General features: G+C 38.3%; 1 protein-coding gene across 4 annotated transcripts in view; it reads right to left on the minus strand.

Annotated features, from left to right (window-relative positions):
* The window catches only part of DCAF6 (DDB1 and CUL4 associated factor 6), a 48196-nt gene that overhangs the window by 17703 nt on the left and 5775 nt on the right, over positions 1-24718 (minus strand). Inside the window, exons 1-11 of one of the 4 annotated variants that reach the window (XM_033146766.1) lie at positions 21531-21639; positions 21123-21184; positions 19508-19600; positions 18452-18637; positions 17845-17958; positions 16936-17071; positions 14319-14533; positions 10833-10926; positions 9830-9949; positions 7950-8192; positions 1837-2004 (exon numbers count right to left, since the gene is read on the minus strand). In XM_033146766.1, the coding sequence (XP_033002657.1) occupies positions 1837-2004; positions 7950-8192; positions 9830-9949; positions 10833-10926; positions 14319-14533; positions 16936-17071; positions 17845-17955 (1087 nt within the window). In that variant the 5' untranslated portion in view covers positions 17956-17958; positions 18452-18637; positions 19508-19600; positions 21123-21184; positions 21531-21639. Of the gene's footprint in view, positions 1-1836; positions 2005-7949; positions 8193-9829; positions 9950-10832; positions 10927-14318; positions 14534-16935; positions 17072-17844; positions 17959-18451; positions 18638-19507; positions 19601-21122; positions 21185-21530; positions 21640-24718 lie in introns of those variants that run through there. The other 3 variants (XM_033146764.1, XM_033146763.1, XM_033146765.1) reach the window with 3 other exon arrangements.

Below are 24718 nucleotides of genomic sequence, written 5' to 3' on the forward strand. Positions count from 1 at the left end.
ATGGGGCCAAGTTGGCACTTCTGGTACCGAGTACATGTAAGTGATGGTGAGTATATACCATTCACAGAATTGCAATGCAGTGTAACATAAGTTGTATTGCTACCTTATCAATCTGCAAGTCAGCAAAACCTGCATAGCTGCAACCTGCATTAATCAGCTCCCAAATCTATAGAGAGAAAACTGATGGCTGTACTTCCATTTCCAAAATCATAGGATCCAAGTATGAATTACTCAAAACATATTCAAAATGTATCTATATTTCTTCTATAGGACAATGCACAAGCAATCCAGTCTCAGGTAGACCAGTGATTTGAGAGAGAAAATCTGATTTACAATCAGTTTTAGTCGAATATATTAAATTCACCTCAGCTACAAACCTGTATAAGTGAGATAGTGGTAAAGTTAAAATCACACATACAAAGAACCGAGAACAAATTATTCAAAATAATTCCAGTGTAAGGCAATAAAGCAGCAATCCTGTATGAACTTTCAGGGAAGCTACCGGTAATCCTCCAGAATTCAATGGGTCTTACTTCTGGAGTACATACACTTGAAAACATATCACCTAACTACTTGCATATATTCTTAGTGTGTAGGTATAAGGCTCTGGGGGGTGTGCAGCAAGCTTTAAGATCACAAATGTTTCACCATCAAGCCTAAATGTATTAAAATCTTTGAGCTACATAAAAATCTACACATGTAGCATAAAAATCTACATAATCTGCCCATAGTCCTTTTGTAGCACACAGTTGCATGAAGTGGGTCTACTTATATTATGATTTCAAGCATTCAGCCTTTTAAACTTCAGCTTCTACATATGGTATAAGACAGGAAGTGCCAAAACTTGCTCCTACACTTATAAAATCTACATGCAGAGGCAGAGTATGAACCAGATCTCTCTGTTTTTGATGTGAATGTTTATAAAGATGAAGTGGAGTTTACTTCTCAAGTTCATTACAAACAATTATGCCTCATGATCCCTTAATATGTCTATTTAAAATGTTTACCACCACCTACTAAAAAAAGTACAAATTATGAGAACAGAACTGAGAAACTTCCCTTTGCCATGCACCAGCATTTTAACACAATAGAAACAGTTTACTAATTAGAAAGTATTGTGGCAATGCAGTCTGACTAGGGGAAGGATAACGTTGATCAGGAATATGGTTGATACCCCTCAAAATGTAAGTTCTACAATAATGTTCTACAATAATGTCATCTATCCTAAACTGAGGTATGTGTCACAGCCAAGGGTAACAGGAAGCCAAGATGCATCATTCCCACAAATAAATATGGCAAAATTATTTTCAGCTAAGGTCATTGTAACACTCAAAGCAAAATTCAAAAAGGCCCAAACAAGATTCTATAGAAATCAAAATAACTCCATCTGAAAAGGGGCCTCTTTCTCCTAGCTGATGTGAAAGAGCTGCTTAAAATGTCACTTCATTTCAGGTTTGTGAGGAGGGCAAAGCATTGGATTTGAAACCAAAGTTAAACATTGGTGAGTGCTAGGGTTAGTTTTCTTTCAGTGCATCAGGCTGGAATGGGAAGCCCTTAACTCTACAACTTTGCAGAGTGAAGCAGTCGATCTTATGGATCAGATTTTATTCAAACAGGAACTATACTTAACAATATTGTTACAGAAGTAAGGAGATATTCAGCCAAGTATTAGTTACTTTGTAACACTGTGATGGATGAACACCACCAAATGCAAAGAACAGGCAAGAAGCAACTGCATTCACTCTTTTGTTCTTCAGGGGAAGCATCTCAGCAAACAATAGCAGCACAAACTATGTAACTACACCAGCTGCTTAATAAACCTTGACAAATGACAACCTGTAGGCTGAGGGTCCTGTGGGGATCCCTTAGGGGAAGACTGATCAGAGCTGGAGGACTGTTGTGCTGAACCCTCAGCTAGCTCTCGCTGTCTCTGCTGTTCAGCCTTCTTAAGCCTCAGCCGCTGCAGGCCCCTACGAAGTATAGCTAACTCAGGCGCCATTAATTCTGACAGACAGGAAAAAAAGGGTGTAAAAAGAAACAGGCATAGAACATAGGATAAAAAGAACATAAAGACTAAAGAGCGAGGTAATAGATATTGAGTAGAGAAATAAAAGCAGCAAATGTTTTGTTTAAAAGCAAACTACTAATATTCAGAAGGAAAATAAAATGTGTTTTATTGGTTATTTCCTTTCTAAATTATAGGAATTATGAAGCTCATTATTCATGCTTCATTGTCTCCAACTATTACCCAATTATTTAGCCATTTAAGTAAATAATAATGTACCAAAAAAGCATGATGATATGAAACACATACATATTGAGCTTTCCTAGAGTATCTGTTGTGCAATAGATGACACTTTCTCTTAAAAGTTTTCTTTTGCATTAAACATCATGGTATTAGGAAGAAGAAACAACTGAAGTGTGACTAGCACAGTTCTTAAAAAGTGACTCTTCCGACCAGATTCTGTTTTTAAATCCTAATACAAAATTTTCATAAGTAATGCAGCCACATGTTCCCTATTTATGAGTAATTTTTTGTAGCAAATAGAGAAGGTGTGTGATAAAACACAGTTGAGACTGGGAAGTAACCTTAAGACTAATACTGAAATAAGAAACTTAACTCACACTTTTGTATGAGGGAGGTTTTATTCCCGCCCCCCAATACAGAGAGAGAAGCTTGATGTAGAAAGATCTGTGTATATTGTAATAAGGGAAAGAGTGCCATGATTTTTTTCATAATGCAGATACTCAGAATGGACAACTTCTACATAAATTACATGAAGACTATCTCAGCATAGGGGGAAAATAATGTATAAAGTGTTTCAAAGGCAGACAAATATTGGAGAAATTATTGGAAAGCACTTCTGCTCACATCAGCTGGGGCACTTGATTCTGGCTGATTCTCCTCCCTTCAACTAATGCATACCTCTGAGACATACACCATTCTGTTCAGGAGGATCCCTGACCGAGGGAGCAGTCCTCCTCACTGAGGGAGCAGTCAGCAAAAATCGGGTGCCCTAACTTATGTAAGCAAAAGTGATTTCAAATAAGGCAAAGGCACTATTTGATGCAGCCCAATGTTTCTAAATGATTCTTTGAGAAGTGAGAAACTTGTGGTTACCAAAATCTACTAAAAAGAAGCAGCAGCATTTTTGCTGAAATTGTTAACTTTGCTGAAATGGACAACTGATCAACAGATTAAAAATGGATAATAACAGGAACTACAAGCACAGGTGGAGAAAAAATAGTGAGTTCCTCTTTAAAATTACTGATTTTAATAATATTTTCATAGGTAGGAAAGATCAGCTTTACTATTAATTAGATCGGTCTGTTTTACAACCAAGCTTACAAAACTCTAATGGTCTCTGAGTACCAGCTCATTTAAGTTGTAATGGTAGGAAATCAAATTTAAACTGGTTTTAATACTTAACTTGTTTAGACTATTTAGCCTAAAGAAAAGTTTGCCTGTAACAGCCACAACACAGTAAAATACAGTATTACTATTACTGTGGTCTAATTGTTTGGAGGATTTGATTTTTCATGAGAGTGTAAAGCGTCTCAAGAAACATGCATGCACACACCCATAATGCATAGCATGGGGAAAGGAAAGTCATGAAAGTTCCCCAATGACAGTAATGCCATCTGCAAATGGAATAAGCTGAGTAGAAATTGTATTCTCTCTGTTGAGTTACATTACCTGGTTCACATACTGTAGCAACTCTGCCAGAGACAGCAGCTTAGCTAACAAGCAACAATAAAACATAGTTCAGCACTACATGAATGAGCCTAAGCAAAACATTTTTGTGCTCCCCCCATACCCCTTCTTGTCCGACAGGAGGACATTGTCAGAGTTTAGTTTTACTTTTAAGGAATCTCTGCTCTGCAGTGCATTTGAACCAGAGGTCCTGCTTTAAACCAAACCCTGGTCAGTTTCACAGTGTGGTAAGAATTTATTTCTACACCACTTGTTCATTACCCAGATAAGGGAACAGCTTTTAAATAAAACACGGAACCAAGTGAATTACAGCAAGCTTCAGCAGATCCAGTTAGGGACCTGGACTTTATTAGATACTATTGCAATAGGACAGAGCTCAACTTAATGTGGTTGTTCTAGCCACTTAAGTAGAAGGTCTGCCACAAGGAGCATCGGAACAAGGGCTTTATAGGCACAGAACACAAAGAATCATAAACACCAAAACATTCCTAAGCAACCTTCTACATACAACAAGAAAGGTAACAGGTAAAACACGCAATGGCTCCATACTGTTAACTTCACCCCTGCAATTATCTTGGGGTGCTCCTAACTGCTCTGGCCATTTGGGTCTCAAATGTCCTACATTATCACTGTTTCCTTAGCAACCAGGCCTAGAAAGGGTTGTTGACATTCCTGTCCCTATCTCTTCCTCGGAACCTTTCAAGGAGATGCCAGATTTCACCCTGGTGCTAACTCAAAACAGATATAACAAAACATCCTTCATGATCATTTGTGCCATTTTCAGGGTCAGATAGGAAAGGAATGCAGTGTAGGAGTCATAAAATGCAGGCACACAAAATCAAGCCGAATACATTCTAGCCAAAGGTTCAATAAAATTAATATTGGAACAGTTTAAAAATGGGTCTCTTAATTCATACCTTAATAGTAAGCCAACTTCAAACTATGGGTTATGAAACTGGCTTACTAAACAAGTGAGAGTTGATGTCTCTGGTTTGAATGTAATGCTATGCAGAGATTTCCTAAAACTGAACTCTTGCAATGATTCATCCTTATCCATGCAGGACGAAGTGGAGAGCGTTCAATCCTTTGCTTGGGTTTGTTCAGACTCATCAATGCAGCATTATACTATGGTTCAATGTTACATGCAAACACAATGTATAGCACAAAGGTACTAACTGCTCTGGAACACAAAAGTTGTAACCAGTTTCACTTAGGTGAATAATAGCTACTTTCTTTTAACTTTGTAAAAGTCTAAACATTTACAAATCTGGTAACTATCTGGAGTAACTCCATATTATAGCTGAACAAGCGTTATTTTAAAGTCATAAAGGACTACTATGCATGAGCATGCAAAGCAGTTTTAGAGAAAAGTAAAAATAAGAGAAAGCAATTCTATAATCCATTTGCTATAGCAATTATTTCTTACATATTTATTTATTTATAAACATTTTTCCTCTGAAAGATCTGAAGACCTAGGGTCAGGATTCAAAGAACCACAAAACTAGCATCATCATCATCATCATGTAATCAAATTTGCATGCTACCCTTCATCTGAAAATCATGGGGCAGTTCATAACATAAAAATATAAAATGAGAACACAAAATACATAATAAACCAAAAACAAACCAATATTCCCCCATATCACAAACACATTTAAAAGGTCATAGAATATTAATCAGCCAAAGACCTGGTTATAGAAAACATTTTCACCTGGCGCCTAAAGATATTAATGAAGGCACCAGAAAAGCCTCCCTGAGAAGATAATTCCACAAATGGGGAGCGGTAAAGGTCCATTCTCATGTTGCCACCCTCCAGATCTCTTATGGAGGGGGCACACAGTTGAGCAGTAGCCAGCAACTAGATTGACTTGAATATGCCAGTGCGACTTGTAATGGAAAGCATGCAATATATTTGAGGAATGTGGAAACAATGGAGCATGACTCTTAACAGGCCTCCTACATTCATTAGCCTTTGCCCAGCTTATTAAATGCAAAATTTTACTTGATCTCTCAGCCTTCAGTTTCATTCCTGAAACTGAAAATTACAGGGCTTCAGGCAGTGGTAGGGTTTCAATATCTGAATTTTATGGCACCTTCATACATGACATTCTGCACAGAAATACCCCATGTACAGTAGTTTTAAAATACAATTGTACAGCTTCCCTTATACCGTGCTGCACTGTATATAGGATACAAAAGTCTACATCATATTTCTGTCCTGAAAGTGGCTTCCAACAAATTGACACAATTTACAGTTAAACCAATCCAAAACATATAACTAAACAATGGGATGACATTGTAAAACAGAATGTAAAGTGTGAAGCAGCCTAATGAAATGAGCAGAATTCCACTACTATTCCTCTTGGTACGTCCTCTGAAGCAAAACTTGCAGTTCTGAAGTCCATTTCCCTACAGTACTTACTTTAGAAGCTTCATTTCTTTCCCATTCTCTACAACTGTACTTGGTAAAGTTGCAGTTTTTTGTCTCAAAAAAAATGTATTCTGACAACAGCACAGAGAGACTGAGAAAGGAAGCCAAGGCATATGTTGGAAGAAGAAGTTCCCAACAATCCAAATAGCAAAACTACCAAATTCTATACACATGCCACTCCATTTCTGAAGGGAAATAGGTCTACTGTGAGCTCTTGCTTTCTGATAAATGAGAAACTGTATCTCCTACTGCTAAAGGATATGGTCATCAGAGCACAGATAAGTTGGCACACATCTATAGGTAGAAAAGCCCAATTCAAGTATGTATAAGAGATGCAGGGGGTCTGGACAGTGCTTTCTATTTACATCACGGCAGCAAATGTATCAAACTGCATGAACACAGATGCGGAAGTGGTACAAAATGAAGTGCTATTACAGATGTCGGCAACCTCCGGCCCATGGGCCAGATGCGGCCCATGAAGGCCGTTTTACAGGCCCACCAGCACAGCGCAGCGCAAGTACTTGCACTGGAAATTGCGTCTGCACACACGCAGATACTGGAAATTGCATCTGCACATGTCCAGACGCCGAGAATCGCTTCTGCACAGGCGCAATTTTCGGCATCTGGGCATGTGCAGAAGCAATTTCCGGTGCCACGGACATGCGCAGAGGCAATTTCCAGCATCGCGCTGTGCATGTCTGGCCCACGGATAACCTTGCCGACGCCTGTGCTATTATAACCAAAATCTCTATGATTATGTGTTGTTTAATTTTTGCCTATGGTGTGTTTACCGCAATTAAAGAGATAACAGTTGTTGGAAAGGTTACTTAACATAACTGTGCAAACTGTAGTGATCAAGAACCCAAAGAACAGCACAATTAGCTGCATGTGTCAAAGGAGTCTTTATACAGTGGTACTTTTGGTTATGAACTTAATTTGTTCCGGAGGTCCGTTCTTAACCCGAAACCATTCTTAACATGAGGTGCGCTTTCGCTAATGGGGCCTTCCGTGCGCATCCCGGGGCAAAGTTCGCTACCAGGAGCACCTACTTCCGGGTTAGCGGAGCTCATTACCCAAAGCATTCATAAGGAGGACAGTACGTAACCCGAGGTTCCACTGTACTCATGTTTCTTCAACAGTAAACCCAATGCCACAAAGCAAGCAACTTTTGAAAAAGAGGAATCTTTCAAAAGCAGTTTGTGATATGGCAAATCCAAGCCCTTGAGCACATTTTTGTATCCCACCCAAAGTTTCTAGTCTTGCTAGTTTAAGTTATAAAATGGAGTTACTTCAGCTTTAATACATTACCTGTGCAAAAAAGTATTATTTCTAGTCAAAGCAACTATAGTCAGAATATTTTAATAGTTAAGTCCCAGATGGCTGGGGAAACTGTCAACCAAATAGGATGCAATTCAGGAAAGGTTCCCTGTAATATTCAAAAATGTTAAAATGCTGGGGGAGAACCCTGATGATAGATGACAGAGAACTAGATATTTTGCTTCATTCAATTTGGGAGGCAGATCACAACAGATAACTGACTGTGTTGTAGCAAGTTACAGCCAAACTCCAGCACCACAGAGCTTTGAATGAAGGGCTATTTAAAATAATAGCAGTCTTTATACAACTAAATGATTAGTCATTCCACCTGAGTGTCTTCTTTCTGGAAGTACATATTCCTCGACCGCCATATACACAACTTAGTTGATACAATAAATCCACATTCCATAATTCCACACATTCAACAAACCTATATAGATTAGATACGTAAAGTGCTCAAACAGGGAAGCTTTAATTCCAACATACCAGACTGATGGAGTGTAGGAGGTGCAGGGGTCTCCAAAGATGGCCTTTGTTCGTTATCAGGAGAAGATAGCAAGGAAGTAGATGGGGGGCTTTCAGTCGAGGAAGATGTTGAAGGAGCTTGAGCTGACACTGTAGATGACGATGATTGCAGCTGTTCAGGACCATCTACTTCCATTGTGGCCTCTGTTTCAGCACTTGCCAAGACACTGCCAGCAGCAGAGACATCGGATCTACTGGTGCCACCTTTAAAGAAAAACAGCAACTTTATTTTTCAAAAGAGGACTCTCATACCATGTCATATTTGAAACAAATAATATCTTCAACACAGTGCACTTTCAACTCTGCATTTAATCAACTGGAAACACTGAGCATACTGCTATTCAACTTACATATATGTACAGTAAATGGACAATTGCCAAGAAAATCCAACACAAACCACATTTGACTTCAAAAGAGGAAACTTCCCAAAAATTAGGGGACTGGTAAAAAATGAAGTTGAAAGGGAACATCAGGAGGGCCAAATCACTCAAAGCAGAGAGCAGGAATAATAGGATAGTCTCCCAATGGATGATGTAGAAAGTGGAGTCCTCCCACTTCAGACTGTACCTTTTAACATTCAGAATTTACTTCAAATAAGGGGTGAGCAGTGAGATAGCAAAGTTCGCTGATGGTACCCAATACTTCAGTGTTTAAAACAAAAAAATATTATGATAAACTCCAAAGGATCTCTCCAAACTGAGTGAATGGGCCGTAAAATGGCAAATGGAATTCAATATAAACAAGTGTAAAATGATACACACTGCATCAAAAAAATAAATCCTTATTTCATATACACTCATGGAGTCTGAGCTGGAGTGACTGACCAGGAACAAGACCTTGGGGTTGTAGTGGATAGCTTGATTATGATGCTGACCCAGTGTGAAGGTGCTGCTGTAAAAGACAAATTCCATGCTAGGGATCATTAGGAAAGGAATTGAAAATAAAACTGCTAATATCAGAATACCATTATACTAATATATGGTATAGGGTTACCCCCCCACCCACTCCTACACAACGGGCACCAAGCACACCAGCAGAACCTGGATGCGCATCAAAAAAGTAAGATTGCAGACAGTGGGTGCTATTGAAGTGTGCGTGCCACGGAGGATGAAATGTATACATACATACAGTATATATGACACATGCATGCACACATACATTATATGAGACTGTCTACTCTGCACAAGAGCAGTCAATTTGTAGTAAAAAAAAAAAAACCAGACATTTTGCCAAATTTCAAAAATCTTCCCCGACAGACATTTTAAACCCGAAAAAGAGGACATGTCTGGGAAAATCCGGACATATTACAACCCTATATATGACTGTGCTTGGAATACTGTGTTCACTTCTTGTCAGTTCATTTCATGAAGGATATTGTACAGCTGGAAAAAATTATCAAGGGGGTGGAGCAAGTCCCTTGTGAAGAAGGTTGAAATATTTGGAGCTTTTTGGTTTAAAGAAAAGTTTTTCCCCCTCCGTCATAGCACTAGAATTAAGATATATCTGATGAAGCTGGAAGATTGAGGAGAAAGGAAATCCAAAGACAATAAGGCTATCAATGGCTACTAGGCTAGGCTACAATAGCTAGCTTCTACCTCCATAGTCAGAGGCAGTGTGTCTGAATACCAGTTGCAGGGAGTGCTGCTTTTGGTCTTTTCATAAGCATCTAGTTGGCCACCTGGAGAACAGGATGCTGGACTAAACGGGTCATTGGCCTGATTCAGATGGCTTTTCTCATGTTCCTATGCCAAGTGTGCCATTTTTTAAAAAATGTTGATTACTACCTTTCATTTCAAAAATCCCCTTGTCATTTCATGCTGAAGGCAGTTAAGAACATTCACCTCTAGACCGAGATCGTCCTCTTCCTCTGTTGCTCTGTGCAACTTCACTTGCTTCTTCAAACCATCTTGACAACATGTCAGACATTCTTTGCATTAATGAAACATTAGGGCTCTGTTCACCTATATATAAAGAGAGGTGTCAGTCCTTTCACTGTGAAGTAGCACAGTACATTTTTCTTTCCACTACTTGAAATCTTGCATATTTACATCTCTGAAGGGTGAAAATATTTGTCAATATGTTTTTTTTTCAACATATTGGTTTTCTCATTCTTCATTGTTCAGAAACTGTTAGGTTTTGTAAACAAACTTTTAAAAGTGCTTTTAGTGCTTTTTAAAGGCAGCCAGTCTGTGTGGCTTTGCTGGTTTCATTTTTTCAGCTGTTTGATCATATCTAATTACTATACTATTACAAAGAAAAAGGGGGTGAGAAAAAAAAACCCTTCTCTGCTATAATTGCTTCAGCCAAGAGTTGTAGTGTTTGACTCATTGTCTGCAGGGAAAAGTGATCCCAGCTGAGTAATTTCATGACCTGTACACAAGCTTTTAACTGGCAGTTCCTCTATCCTCCTGTTGGTGCCAAGAGAATACCAAATTCATTTCAGTAGTGAGGAACTAGGACAGGGAAAATCCTACTTGTTAAGATCTGGCAGCTTGAGATTTCAATCCATCTACAATTTCCCTCTCCACATTCAACCAAGCATGAGTAGTCTGTTTGATAAGAGCTGCTATATTCATATTGTACATGTTAGTAAGGGTCAGTGACCTTGCTGACTTGAACTAAGGCTGATAAAAGCAGTAAGAAAAGGCTCTGTTACTGGAAAAACCAGAAAGTTGGAATTTGCTTCAAGTAAAACAAGGTGCCATTATCTGACCAACCAGTGTTCACTTTTAGCTAGGAATACCATTTTTAAAACATAAATCCCAGAAATGAGTAACAGAATAATCTGTTATCCACTGATTCAGATTTTGAACTGATATCAAGCTACAAAAGACAAGATATTACCATCTCTTTCTCTCTCACTTTCAGGCCTTGCTCTTGGTCCAGTATCTGACCAGTCTCCTCTTAGTCGGAGTCGTTTAACAGGAGGCTGCCGTAACTAGAGAAATAATGACAAGAGGGGCATTTAAGATGTAAACATTTTATTTCTGTAATAAGCTGAAAAGGTAGAAATATTAAACCAAAGCTGAAATTCTCATTTTCTAAGTGCAAGAATTCAATAATTTTGGCTAAATATTTCCTCAAATTAGTTGATTTGGTGAATCTGCTTCAATTACTAATACAGCTTAGGAAACAAACTATGCCAGTGCAGTCATAATGGATCTGAACTGATCTGTATCCAAGGGGTACTTTAAAGGTAAAGGGACCCCTGACCATTAGGTCCAGTAGCGAACGACTCTGGGGTTGCGGCGCTCATCTCGCTTTACTGGCCGAGGGAGCCGGTGTACAGCTTCTGGGTCATGTGGCCAGCATGACTAAGCCGCTTCTGGTGAACCAGAGCAGCGCACGGAAATGCCATTTACTAAAGCGGTGTATATATGGGGAAGCTATAAAACTCAATTGTAGAAGTGGAACTGTGTCCTGAAAATGCAGATCTTATGCTCAAGGTACATATCACATTATAGGATATTTTGCATCTTTCCTTATCCTCAGAGGTAATAAATCATAAGCAGCAGAAGGACCAACATAATTTAGTTCTTTCTTTTTTTAAGGGCTGGGAGACAAAAACAGTATTTGCCTGGCACCAAAAGGACACCACAACCAACGATGCCCATGTCACACCTGACAGCCAGGGACTCTAGCAACAGGAACACTCAGAGGAGAGTATCAGCAGTTGACCGCAGCACATGAGCAGACCAGACATTTTAGACACCTGAATAGAACCCACTGGGTCCTAATCTAAATTTAAATATTGGTTGAAACAAGAGATCAGTTAACATAGCTTTCACCAGCTACACCTGCAACACTGCTGGAATTTTCAGTCCAGATTCAGCCATGTGGAACATCTGGATATTCAGAAGGTCAGGTAAGCACATGATAGTTACACTGAAGTGGAGCGAAGAAATGGGTTATTTTCACTTGGTCATACATAATAAAAATACTGGCAGTGTTCATGTATCATGTTAACAACCAACATGGTGCCCTCCTGATATTGCTAGCTACCATCATCCTTGACCACTAGCTGTGCTGACTGAGACTGATGGGAGTTGAAGAACACATTGGGTACCCATCTGCTAAGTCATAGTTTAGCATGATGTGAATGAGCTGCAGTGAGCCTCTAGCTCCCTTCCTCCCCATTCCTCTGGTACAGCTGTGAGGGGTTCAGAAGCTTTTGCTCCTGTTCTTCCTTAACCACAACCTGACATGTCACTGGAACTTGAAATCATTGGTTAAAAGTTGGCTTGTTTCAAAGAAACATACCATATTTCAGAAGTTCAGTCCACATGACAAGCTGTAGTGAAGCAAAAATGGAAGTGAAAGCTTCCAAACTCCTCCTCAGAGCTACAACACAATAAGCGGGAAAAGGGGGCATACTCAAGCTCATGCCTCACCAAGTCACATTCTTGTCATGCTACGTGTGCAGAGGGCAACAACCAAGATGATCAAGGGTCTGGAAGCCAAGCCTTATGAGGAATGGCTAAGGGAGCTGGGTATGCTTAACCTGGAATAAAGAAGACTGAGAAGGTATCTGATAGCCATCTTCAAATATCTAAATGGCTGTCGCATGGAAGATGGAGCAAGCTTATTTTCTCCTGCTCTAGAGGCTAGGACCCGAACTAATTGCTTCAAGTTACAAGAATGGAGATTCCGACTAAACATCAGAAAAACTTTCTGATAGTAGAAGCTGTTTGACAGTGGGTGGAATAATCTCCCTCCTGAGGTTGTGGGCTCTCCTTTCTTGGAGATTTTTAAGCAAAGCTTGGATGGCCATTTGTCGTGGATGCTTTAGTTGAGATTCCTGCATTGCAGGAGCTTGGACTAAATGATCCTCAGGATCCCACTTCTCTTACTTTCAAAAATAAGTATTGGTATTTGGATGTGGTGTGGCAATTTTTAAATAAATTTAAGCCCTAGGGCATGTGAAACTAGTGTGGTTCTTTTGAATTCTAGCCATCACATTTTGTAGAATTTATTGAAATGATTGAATCAATATTATTGGCGGTGGGAAGGAGACATTTAATAAACTATTTTTTATATATCAACATTTCTATATTTAAAAAAAACTTCAGAGTTTACATATAGCTTGATAACAACACAGACTTCCTTTTTTCATATGTGGGACAGGACAGTTTTAGGGGCAGGGGTAATATTATTGATGGATTCTCACATATAGTGCCAGACGAACTCTTCATGTTGCTATTTCTGTCTTCAAGGAAACATTCTGTTATCAACACATGGCTGCTTCTATATCTAGAGTAGAATTACATATTGGTAAACTGGTCCAGAAAGTTTTTGCAGCCATAGCTTGGAACAGACTGGCAGGTTTACATCTGAATATATTCAGAATACCAAAACACCATGGCAAATGAGAAACCTGCCAGCTTTATTTGTAATTTGATCATGATTTAACACTATACAACTGAAATATTTTCTTTGTCCAATACTAGCAGTCATTTAAATTAGTGAATTTTATGGTGTTTTAATGGAAGGAAGGTCAGTCATATTACAGGTTGACAGGGGCCAAATTTGTGCACAGCAAGCAACATGTGCACAAGCAACTACTGTCATTTACATGAAAACCTATCCACTCTAACTAAAATGTGTATTTTAAATGTAACTACAGTATATGTAACTAACGGTGTATTTAATACAGTTATTTAAATATTTTTCCAGTCAGGATAATTGTATATGTTCTCACTAAATCAATCTTATAGAAGATATTTATAATTATTTGCTCAGCTTTGTAGGATCTGAATTTGAATCTACAAGCAAAATCTCTAATAACCTAACATTAAAATTATACTGATCTCTTGTTTCAAACAATCTTATATAAAGGAATAGTTAAAATGGCACTAAGACACAGCACCTTTTTAAATAATAAACATTTTCCAGTACAACTAATGAAATGATTTACACATAAATCTAAGCTAAATCATGGCTTAGTGCGAGTTTTGCTCCTCTAGTCCTGCTGCTGCAGTGCTGTGAGCTAAGCCATAGTTTGGCTTAGCATGTTGTTCAAATCTGGTTGGTGGTTTATCTGGAGTGAGACAAACCACAAGCCCAAGTTTGGACAACATAGTAATCCAAACCACAGATTAGCTCAAAACATTGCAAAAACAGGGAAACTGCTATTTTTTGTTCTGTGAAGCGCCCTGAGATTTCCGGGTATAAGGTGGTATATAAATTCAATAAATAATAATAAACTGAAGAAGCAAAATGGCAACGATCTCCTTTCCTGAGGTCTGTCTTTATGCTAAACTATGGCTTAGTTTAGCATTACATATTAACTATCTTTTGTCTTTTTAACACCAGTAACCATGGAACACTTACTTCTTCTCTTCTTTCATCTGAAGACGGAACTTTAAGTTCTCTAGCTGTGTCATCCTTGGGATCGAACAAGTATATATAATCTGAAGAATAGCTCACAAGAATTTCTTGGCCATCTTCACTGTAGCATAGGGATGTTACCCTACAGGATTTGTTGTTCAGATGGGGAGGAACAAAACGTGCCACTAATCCTGTGGTACCTCGGCCTGCATAATTACCTACATTAAAAAATAATTGAATTAATTTTCCATTACACATATTCTAATCAATAAAAACACATATATATTATTCCTTTCCAGTGCTGAGCTGAAAGTGAGTTTGGCCTTTTTACAAATGAGCCTTCTACTACATATTTCTGATCCCTTTTAAAAGCCATCTAAACTGGACCGTCTAAACCAGGCATGTCCAAAAGGTAGATGTGATCTACTGGCAGATCAGAGAAAGCTCAACAACTTTGACCCGAACCCCAAAAAGCATGGCTTTCCATCCTATGAAAAACTCAACTTAACAACTTTGACCCAAACCCCCAAAACATGGCTCACCTTCCTAAAAAAAAAGCTCAACAACATTGACCTGAACCCCAAAAAAGGGGGTAGGCCACTGTCAGTTTTTAACTCTGTGAGTAGATTGCAGTCTCTTGGAAGATGGCCACCCCTGGTCTAAACCATCACATTTTGTGGTAGTGAAAGCTACCTATAAATTGTCTAAACCAACTTACACAGGGAGTTACCATCCAAGACCCCATGTGCATAACTGAAATTGCATAGAGACTAGAGACGAGAGCACCCTCTAAACACCCTCTCTTCCACTCTCTCTTCAATCCATACCAAAAATACTGTATCCAAAAACATCCACAGCTATAGTTGAAGCTCTGGGACAGCAGGAAGCTGGAGGACGCACGGGAAAGCAGCTGCTGCTGCTGCACTACCCCCTACATCAGCTGTTAGGACCTGCTGCACCTCAGGTCTCTTCGAGGCTTCCTCCTTCCTCATTGATATCCTCTTCAGGCTCTGGGGAGGGTCTCTTTGCAAGGACTGTCCAACTTTCTCCCGCCACTTCCAGGTTTGAATTGAATTCTTTATTTCCTAGCACCACTCATATACATGGCGGTGTGCAAGGAAATTACACGCAACGGATGCCTATACTGTGTATATGAGTCCTAAAACGTCTATTTTTTTTTACATTCTTTTATAAGCCTCAGTCATGCCCCATTTACTTCCCCTTACTTGCCATTTTGCTACAATTTAAAGCCACATACACTGCATCTCCTCTTTGCCAATTTTTGGAGGGCACAATGAAATGAAAGCATTCACCAATTCAGAGTAAAAGCTGTCTGCTGTCATTCCGAACTGGCCATGTATCCAATGTGATTGGTTAAACGATATTGTTGTACATTATCATGTTGGCTACATAATTTCCAACTGGGATCATGTACAGTATTTGGAAACAAAAACTGTACTAATATTAGTTAGAATATTTTATCTAAACAGAAATTTAGATTCAAAGTATTAATATCACAATGAGACTATAAAATAATTCCACAGTACTTACATTAACCTCACTCTCCCTATGGAAACTTTCTATCCTATCCATCTATCCATCTGCTTTTTCCACACCTCATAATTTCTAACAAAGAGTAGAGCAATAATAAATCACATTCTGCAGCCTTTCCTAGGCATTTTTAGCTACATTAAGTGCACAACTCAAGTTCTTATCCTTTACTGAAATCAAGCCTAAATGCATGTAATTTAACTGTTTTCATATTCTCCCATTTATCCTTGCCTCAATATTCCTCCCATGTCAAATTTTATATTGTCAATCTTCAGAGTCAGGGCTTGCCCTTTTGTTGATATTCTCTGAAAAGCATCATGAGACCACCATCATTTCTTAATACAGTGGTACCCCGTGTTACGCACACAATGCGTTCCGGACGCGCTACGTAACACAGGCGTGATTAACACGAACGCCCCCCCAAACCTGCAAGTTCACGCATCTTTGCGCTTCTGCGCATGCGCGAAGTGCGCAAAACGCTTCTGCACACCCATGTGTCGCACGCGCTCTGGGAAGGACTTCTGGGTCGCGGAAGTCCATAAGTCGAACGTACGCAACACGGAGAGTACGCAGCTTGAGGTATGACTGTACACAAAACCAATAAACAGAAAGAACAGCAGAATTTCTACATTTATTTACCATGGCTGCAAATCAAAGGAGTTCACTCAAATTTATTGAATGAGAGAATACATTCCCCCCCCCTTAAGTTGGACTTTGCAGCAGCTCTTGTAGCAAACCTGAAAACTGTTCTTAAAAGGTCAATTTTAAAGAGCAGGTCGGAGAGAAGAATTGTTCTATGGGACATAAAATAATGCCAATGTGCATACATGCCTCTAAATCATATTCAAAATATCACTTTAGGACATCAATACTTTTCAGTCCACATTACAGGAGACCTTCTAAAGTGTGATACAAGTTTTCATGAATATAAATTTAAAAATTATGAGAAGTTCTGCATTTATGCAGAAAATATATTTTTCATTAAATCATCTCATTAAGAGGTTCACTGTCTTCAACTATGGTACTCAAAAGCCAGCTGTTTTACAATATCATGCAAGTATTGTCCTACCTGTTGCTCTTGTGCCAAGCATTCGTCGATCGTAAATTCTTACTGAACTATCGGAGCAACCAACTGCAAGATAATAAGGTATTGGAGGGCATATAGCTACAGAGGTGGCTGCCCTCCTACAGTTTATTAAAATATCCTAGAACAAAAGGAAAATATTGTACTTGTTTAAAATGTACAAGAACAAGTGGCATTAAATCACACCAACTAATATAATCCTAGAAAAAAATCAATATGGTCGTATTTTAGAAAAAGCTAATTGGCCCTTGTTAATATATATTTTAAGCATGTTACTGGACAACAGATGGGTATGGCCACTGCAGAAAAACTAAGCAAACAAAATCATTGTTTAGTATCATCAACTTGCAGCTGTAAACACAAAGTTTTCATCTGTCTAGGATTTTCTCATAAAAAGAGGCCAGAAAGAAAATCACAAGGGGCAGGGATTGCCTAAGCTACTTTAAAAGGATTGGGCTACAACAGATTTATGTACAGATAATTGGATGTAAAGAGGAACGCAATGAGATTAAGTACCACAAATAGTTTCAACATAAAAAGGAACAATACTGCGTATAGCCTATAAAAATGAGGTAAAACAGTTAAGTAAAATGCATACTTGGAAGCAACTCTTTTGGTATGCATCTGTATATATTAGAAAAATAAATCCTATTACTATTACAGTCATAAAGAATTTGGTAGATAATTTTCACAGCTGGATTGATTCTTATGTTATCTAATTATCATTGAGTTTAAGGATGCTCCATAACAAAGTGCTGTAACATATCAAATAGTTCATTAAAAGCCTGAATTCAAACCAAATCAAGTTCTTCATATCTGTTCAATATTATAGTACTATGATATGCCAGACAATATAGCTCTTTATTCACACCCTCTTATAAAAGTGTCTCTTACATCTTTACAATCTTCTTTTGTGCAACTTGTCTTGATTCTAGTATCAAACCATCTCACAGTTCCATCTTCTCCACAAGATAGAAAAGTATAGGGATCATTGGGGACTGTCATGATCTGAAACATAAGCAAATTGTATACTTTAAAATGGCAACAACCTTAAACACTTGAAAATAAAAGCCAGGATCCAAAGTACCATATAACAACTTGTGTATGCAAGGAGGCTTGAGATTATGTTCTTGAAAAATAGTCTCCCACCTGCACACCTCATGGAAAGCTGATTTTGAAATAAAGGGGTGTTTCAAATCAGTTGTAACAAAAGCAATGTGATAATGTAAGGCTGCCTTATACAGTAGTATAAAAATTGTTTTTGGAGGTGGGAGGGTGTTCTCTAGAAGACTGAAAGGCAAGGTACAAAAAATCATGCCCATGCGATCTTCTTAAACAATAGGAGGTGAATGTAAACAAGAAAATTTGGACCATATTATCTAATTGGGCCAAACTTTAGGTTATTAAACTGCAGAGAGTGTGGGGGGGAAATAGACCAGCAACAGTCAGCACTCATGATTTTATAGTTATAAGATACAACAGAAATATTAATTTTCTGTACCTCATAAGTAGTTCCATAATGGCATGTGAATTGGCACTGTCTGTTGGTTTCAGCATCTTGCTCAACATTGGTAAAAAAAATGACTCCATCTCCTGAACAGGACACGATCTGTTTATCACTGGTGCATGGCAAAAATTTTGCACTAAAAATATTTGCCCTGTGTCCTGAGCGAATGGTTGTTAAAACCTAGAAAACAAGGATTATTAGCTTAACATTTTAATTAAGCAATATTGATCACATTTATCTTTCTCACCTTATTCTAAAAAGCAGGCTACCATACTATTTTATCTTCATAATCCACTCTCTTGTTCTACACCAAGGATAAGGAATCTCTGGCTTGAAAGTGTTTTCTCCAAACAACACCCATCAGCCCCACACCTGTCACCAGATGTGGGACAGGTATAGAGGCACAGCTATGCAACTGAGGTCCCCATGTGAAACTTGATTGTGCAGTCAATCCTTGCAGAAAGCAACTTTGCCATACCTATTCTTGGCACTTGGGAAAAAGTAAGCACAGAGCCCCTTTCACTGTGGTTCCCAAGTCCAGACAGCCCACTGGCTGTAAGGTGCTCAGAAAGTGCTGCACAAAGGATTTGGACATGTGCGTCATCCTGGCCATCTGTCAAAGCTGGCCTGCAGGGATGGAGACAGATGAGGATCTGGCCCTTTGGACCAAAAAGGTGCACCACACTCTGGATGGTTCTACACCACCCAGGTAATTTCATATAACTGAAGGCTTTGACCAGTGCACAACTCTAGCAACTGCACTACAATACAATAGTACAGTGCAGGGTGGTGAGGGACGGTGAGACAATATAAAGAGTAATAAGGCAGAAATCATGGTATCAAGATAATACTGTAAACTTTTTGTGCAGAACTGGTGGACTTAATATGTTTTGTGGCAACTCTCCTACTCAGGACAGATGTACTGTTTTGAAAGAATAACCAAGCAATCCATGATATATGCAAACTCATACAGAGCTTTCAAATACAAAAAAAATAAATAACATTTTGACTATTCAGAAAAATGGATAAAGGGACAGCAGATCATCTTACCTTTCTACTATATGGATTAGTAATTACAAGATTAGTATCATCAGATCCAGATAAAATATATTCTCCTGTATCATTCCAGCATATTGTATTCACCTGTAAGCAAGTATTTAACACAATAATTAATATCTAAAGAGGGGGCAAACAATGTTAAGATGCAAACTATCTATCTAACTTTACCAGAAAACAACACGGCTCAGCTAATCATGCATATACTTTGTATAAGGACTTGCACATCTGTATATTCAACTGCATGAACAGCACTTCTCTCACACACTTGTAGTCTCCTTGGTTAATACCACCGCAGAACATCACATATGACAGAAGTGGGGGAACTTTTTCAACCCAAGAGCCACATAAAAGCGGCAGGCAAGGCCAGGGACAAAAAATGGAGTAAGAATTGTATCCAACAATGTCCATGCCTGAGTGGAACAGACTTGCACTCAAATAATGTTGGAATCCACCCTGTGGGCATAGGGTTGCAGCCTAAATTAACTAGTTTTCACTGGGGCATTTATCAATTATCCCCAGAATAAAAACACTGAATATCTAAACTCTCCTATAATGAAGTCTATGGAGAAAGACCATGCGGGAGAATTTAATTTTAGAGATAAAAGAAAATATCAAAATTATTTTTTATATTTTGATTACTCTTTAAAACATATGTATGAAGGTTAAAATAATTATCATGTTCACAACAAACCTTTATTCCACAAGATCAAATTCCTTGTGATGTAAGAATTAGAGACCTAGGGTGTAATTTTTTTATTTTAAAAAATGTTCCAATATTAATTGCATTGAACCTTTATGTATTATGCTTGATTTTGTGTGCCTGTATTTTATGACTCCAATGCTGCATTCCTTTCCTATCCGACCCTGAAAGTGGGACAAATAGCCCTCCAGGATGTTATTCTATCTTAAATTCACTGTAGAGTGTAAAATCAGCTATCCTTGAAGCTTCCTGGGAGATAGGGGAACACAGCCAAAGGTCTGGTTGCCAGGGGAACAGTGAATATAAATGCAACATTTGAGGTCAAAATGACCTGGGCACTTGGGGTACCCCAAGGTAACTGCAGAGGAGCCTTACATTTTAAACATCCCCATTACCTGTAACCTTTCTTGATGTATGTAGAAGGATGCTTAAGAATGTTATGTTTTGATATTTATAACTCTTTGTGTGTGCTGTGCCTATAAACCCCTTGTTCTGATGCTCCTCGTGTCAGACCTTCTTCTTAAGTGGCTAGAACAACTACGTTAATTTGAGCTCTGCCCTATTGCAATAGCTATAATAAACACTGGATCCCTCCTGGATGCTGGCTTTGAATTAATTTCCTTGGTTCCTTGACTTATTTAAAAGATGGTCCCTTGCCTGAGTAAGAACAAGGTGGTGTAGAAGTAAATTCTTACCACACTTGCAAAAAATAATCTTGTACGTCCTAACATGTTTTTTAAAATGTGTTATAACAAATTTTCAGTAGGGAAAAAATAAAATAAAGTAGATATACATAAGAATACTAAAAGCTCATGTTCATCTTGTCATGGAAATGTCAGTTACTATTACTTAACTTCTTGTTCAAGCATGCATTCTTTTTAAACTACAACAAAAAAAATCACTTACACAGCCATCATGCACATTCAGTGTTGCTTCAAGTTTTAATCTTTGGATAAATTCTCTCCTTCCTGGAGGGGAAAAAGCAAAATTAGCAAAAAGGTTTAGATACTTACAATAGTAATTTTTAATATTTTTATAAAATATAATGCTTTATAAATATATTTGTGTTTTATAAATATATATGCATTGGTGCCTGCTTTCTTTCTATGGAAGGTATTGCATTGCCTCTACAGCTAAGATTCTTAAAGCACAATGTGAACCTTCCTAAAGGTAATGGGATTTTCTGGGTGATGGGTGAGCTCCTTCCCAGTTCCATCCAGCCATGCGTGCATTGAACCATCCTAAAATGGGTCCAGGTGGAAGAACTATAATGCATCATCACCCAATCAGTGCAATGTCAGAGGCAATACGTACCCGCCCCCAAACTTGAGCAGATTTCCCCACAGGCCTCAGCACTTAAAATGTCCTGGTTTTCCCTGGTGTCCCTTCCTTGAGGAATAGCACATCCCACATGCCCCTGATCCCTCCTGTTGTTTCATCTGCAAGGACAAGAGTGAACACTGCCAAATGAGTAAGTTCTCTTGGCTTTAACAAAAACATTGTGTGACCGAGATTTAGTATGATATAGTAAGACACTCGCCCCATACTTTAAGATAAAATATTAGCTACTTTGTATCCACCTGTCAACAAATAAGAGTTCTAGATAGTTATTTTCCTCTCACAGATCAGTTCCTTCATATGCCTGCTCAGCTGTTATGTGATTTTTTTGGAGAAAACAATAATATGCCCTAATCTAGAATCAAGAGCACTTAAATATATGAATTATTACATTGTGTAAAGAAAACCATGAGAAAAAGATGCATGCACAATCATGTAAATGAAGACATTGTAATTAAAAGGTTTAAGATGTCTTTCCACTCATACAAATCAGTATGAGTTTCAATCGTATAAAAGCAAACTAGTATTGCTTGGACAAGCTTTCTCTACAAATAGACCCATGTAAACATAAATCAAGTCTACCAATCTTAGAAGCATTACAGGTTGCACTTAAGGTTGTATCCAACAATGTCTGTGCACATGCATAACAGATTCCACAGAATCATAAAATTGTAGGGCCCAAGTCCATTCCATTTGTACAGTAAGATTTCGCATTCCACCAGGGGCGTAGCAAGGTAAATTGGTACTCAGGGGCCAAACAAAAATTTGTCACCCCCCCCCAGAGGCGTAGGAAGGTCAGGTGGTACCCGGTGCGGAAAATTTCTTGTCACCCCCCCCCATTGATTCCCCCCCTCAAAAATGGTTTTACGTTATTTCATATTTTCTTACAAAGGAATAATAACAAGTAATAATAATAATAATAATAATAATAATAAACTTTTATTTATATCCCGCCCTCCCTGGCCAAAGTCGGGCTCAGGGTGGCTAACATCAGAAACGTAACATTGGTATAAAATCAAACAACAATTAAATTACCTCCTAAAAACATCTCAAAATCAATTTAAAGTCTAATTAGATGGCTTTCCACAGGGTTAGGGTTGGGAACAGTAAGTGCTCCACGGAACTGAAATTTCAGCCTTCCTTCACGACATAGGAAAACAGCCAAGTAAACAGCTATTTTGGTGGAGGGGGGTCAAGATATTAACCGATATGCATTAAATTTCATATAAAGCTATATAATCCCTAGTATAGTAAGATAAGACCTTTGGAGCAGGCATTTTAAAAAAAAGTTTTTTATGAACCACCCTAGTAGGGCAGTAATTGTTCCTTGATAATTTGTCACCCCCTCCATTATGGAAACTGGGGCGGCCCGCCCCCTACACCCCCCTTGCTACACGCCTGCATTCCACTCCTCTCCCTTACAACCCCCACATCCTCAAAGTCTGCACTGGAAGTTGTGGGACCCTCTGGAACAGATTTTGGGGCACATAGAGGCTGCAGAATGAAATAGTGAAAGGTGGAGACTTGTGTGAATAAAAGTTTTGAATTCCACTCTTAAGATTTTTAGTAAGAATGTATTAAAACCTTCATTTTATGAAATTAATACTTAACATCAGATGAGCACTGTAACCAGAGGAATTCCCCGTATCCAACTCATCCTCACCTGTTTTCCCCCTGATGCAATCAATGTTATATTCTATTTGCCACTGGATTGGCCAAAAGCATTTTAGGTTTGCCAAGCAGAAGCTTTTGATCTCTCAAGATCAAATATATTAAGGCAAGGAAATCTATTTGCTCTTTTGAAAGTAAGCCATATGACTGACCCATATATGCTTGTACAGGTACTATAGTATAGATAACCTATACAAGATCTATTCCAGAAAATTATCACACTAGGCATGATAGTTGTGTTGTAAAGTTATATTTATGTCTTCACTGGAAACTCATCATCATGCAATGAAAATCTATTATAGCTGGCCCATCCCATATTTCTTATGCTGCTATTGCCCTCCAGTAAAATGTGTTTGTTGTAGCCAAGATATAGCTTTTAACTTTTTCAGTTTCTTCAACACTGATTTTAACAAGACTTCTCAGGCAACTGTCATGATTTTGTTTTCAATACTGGTATCTTCCTTTCTAGTCTGACTTTATGTCATCTTTTTCACCAGCTGCTGCATTTGCCTTTCCACTTACATAGAATCATTAGCAAATATTATACGGTCATCTGAAAAAAAAGCATGTTAGCTCTGAAGAAAATTGTACACTCCCAGTTTGTTTTACTTAACAGTGATTCCAGAGCTGTGACAGCTTCAGATACATTGTGGATCACTGAGTGATTCCTGCAGCACAGTTGGCTATTCTTTGCAGATCAATATACATGTTGTTAATTTCAGTGTTGCTCAGAGCACCAAGGACATCTGTCCCCAACAGGATTAAAAAAATGCTGAAGAAAATTCAGATTTTAGTATTCTATGTGATGTTGGGAAGTGATAATTCTGAAACTTTTCAGTATTCTGAGTACCACAATCATTATACTTTGATTAAAGTATCACCTTTTAAAAATACTCTTCAATAAGTAAATTTAAGTATTAACTTCCCATTTTAATTTCAATAGCTGGGATGTATTTTCCTCTCACCCAGGAACAGGGGGGGAAACTATTGTGCAAGTAGAAAGAATTTTGTTTGTAGCAATCCTGATAGCTTTATTACACTTTCAGACATACTACAGATCTTAAATGAGTGCATGGCTAAATATAACCTTTCCTGTTTAGTCACTGATAATGTTACAATCACTTGAGCTTTTAACTGAGGTAAACAGTTACAGCTACAGACTTAGTCAAACATTTAAAATACTAAGTTCACAAAAGCAATTTTATTTTTATGACAAAGAAAATTTAATATGCTATATGCTTTTATAGGTTTAAGTGATCATTCATATTGTGTAGACAACATTAACAGAAGCACAAACTCACGCTCTCTACAGCAAACCAAGAACTTAGGCCTAGTTCTCACTGTGTCCAGACTGCACTGCAAATAGGTGGGGGCCCACATTATTATTATTATTATTATTATTATTATTAAAAATAAAATTATACCCTGCCCATCTGGCTGGGTTTCCCCAGCCTCTCTGGGAGGCTCCCAACAGAATTAAAAGCACAATAGAA

The sequence above is a fragment of the Lacerta agilis genome, chromosome 4 (assembly GCF_009819535.1).
Source record: "Lacerta agilis isolate rLacAgi1 chromosome 4, rLacAgi1.pri, whole genome shotgun sequence".
NCBI classification, from domain to species: domain Eukaryota; kingdom Metazoa; phylum Chordata; class Lepidosauria; order Squamata; family Lacertidae; genus Lacerta; species Lacerta agilis.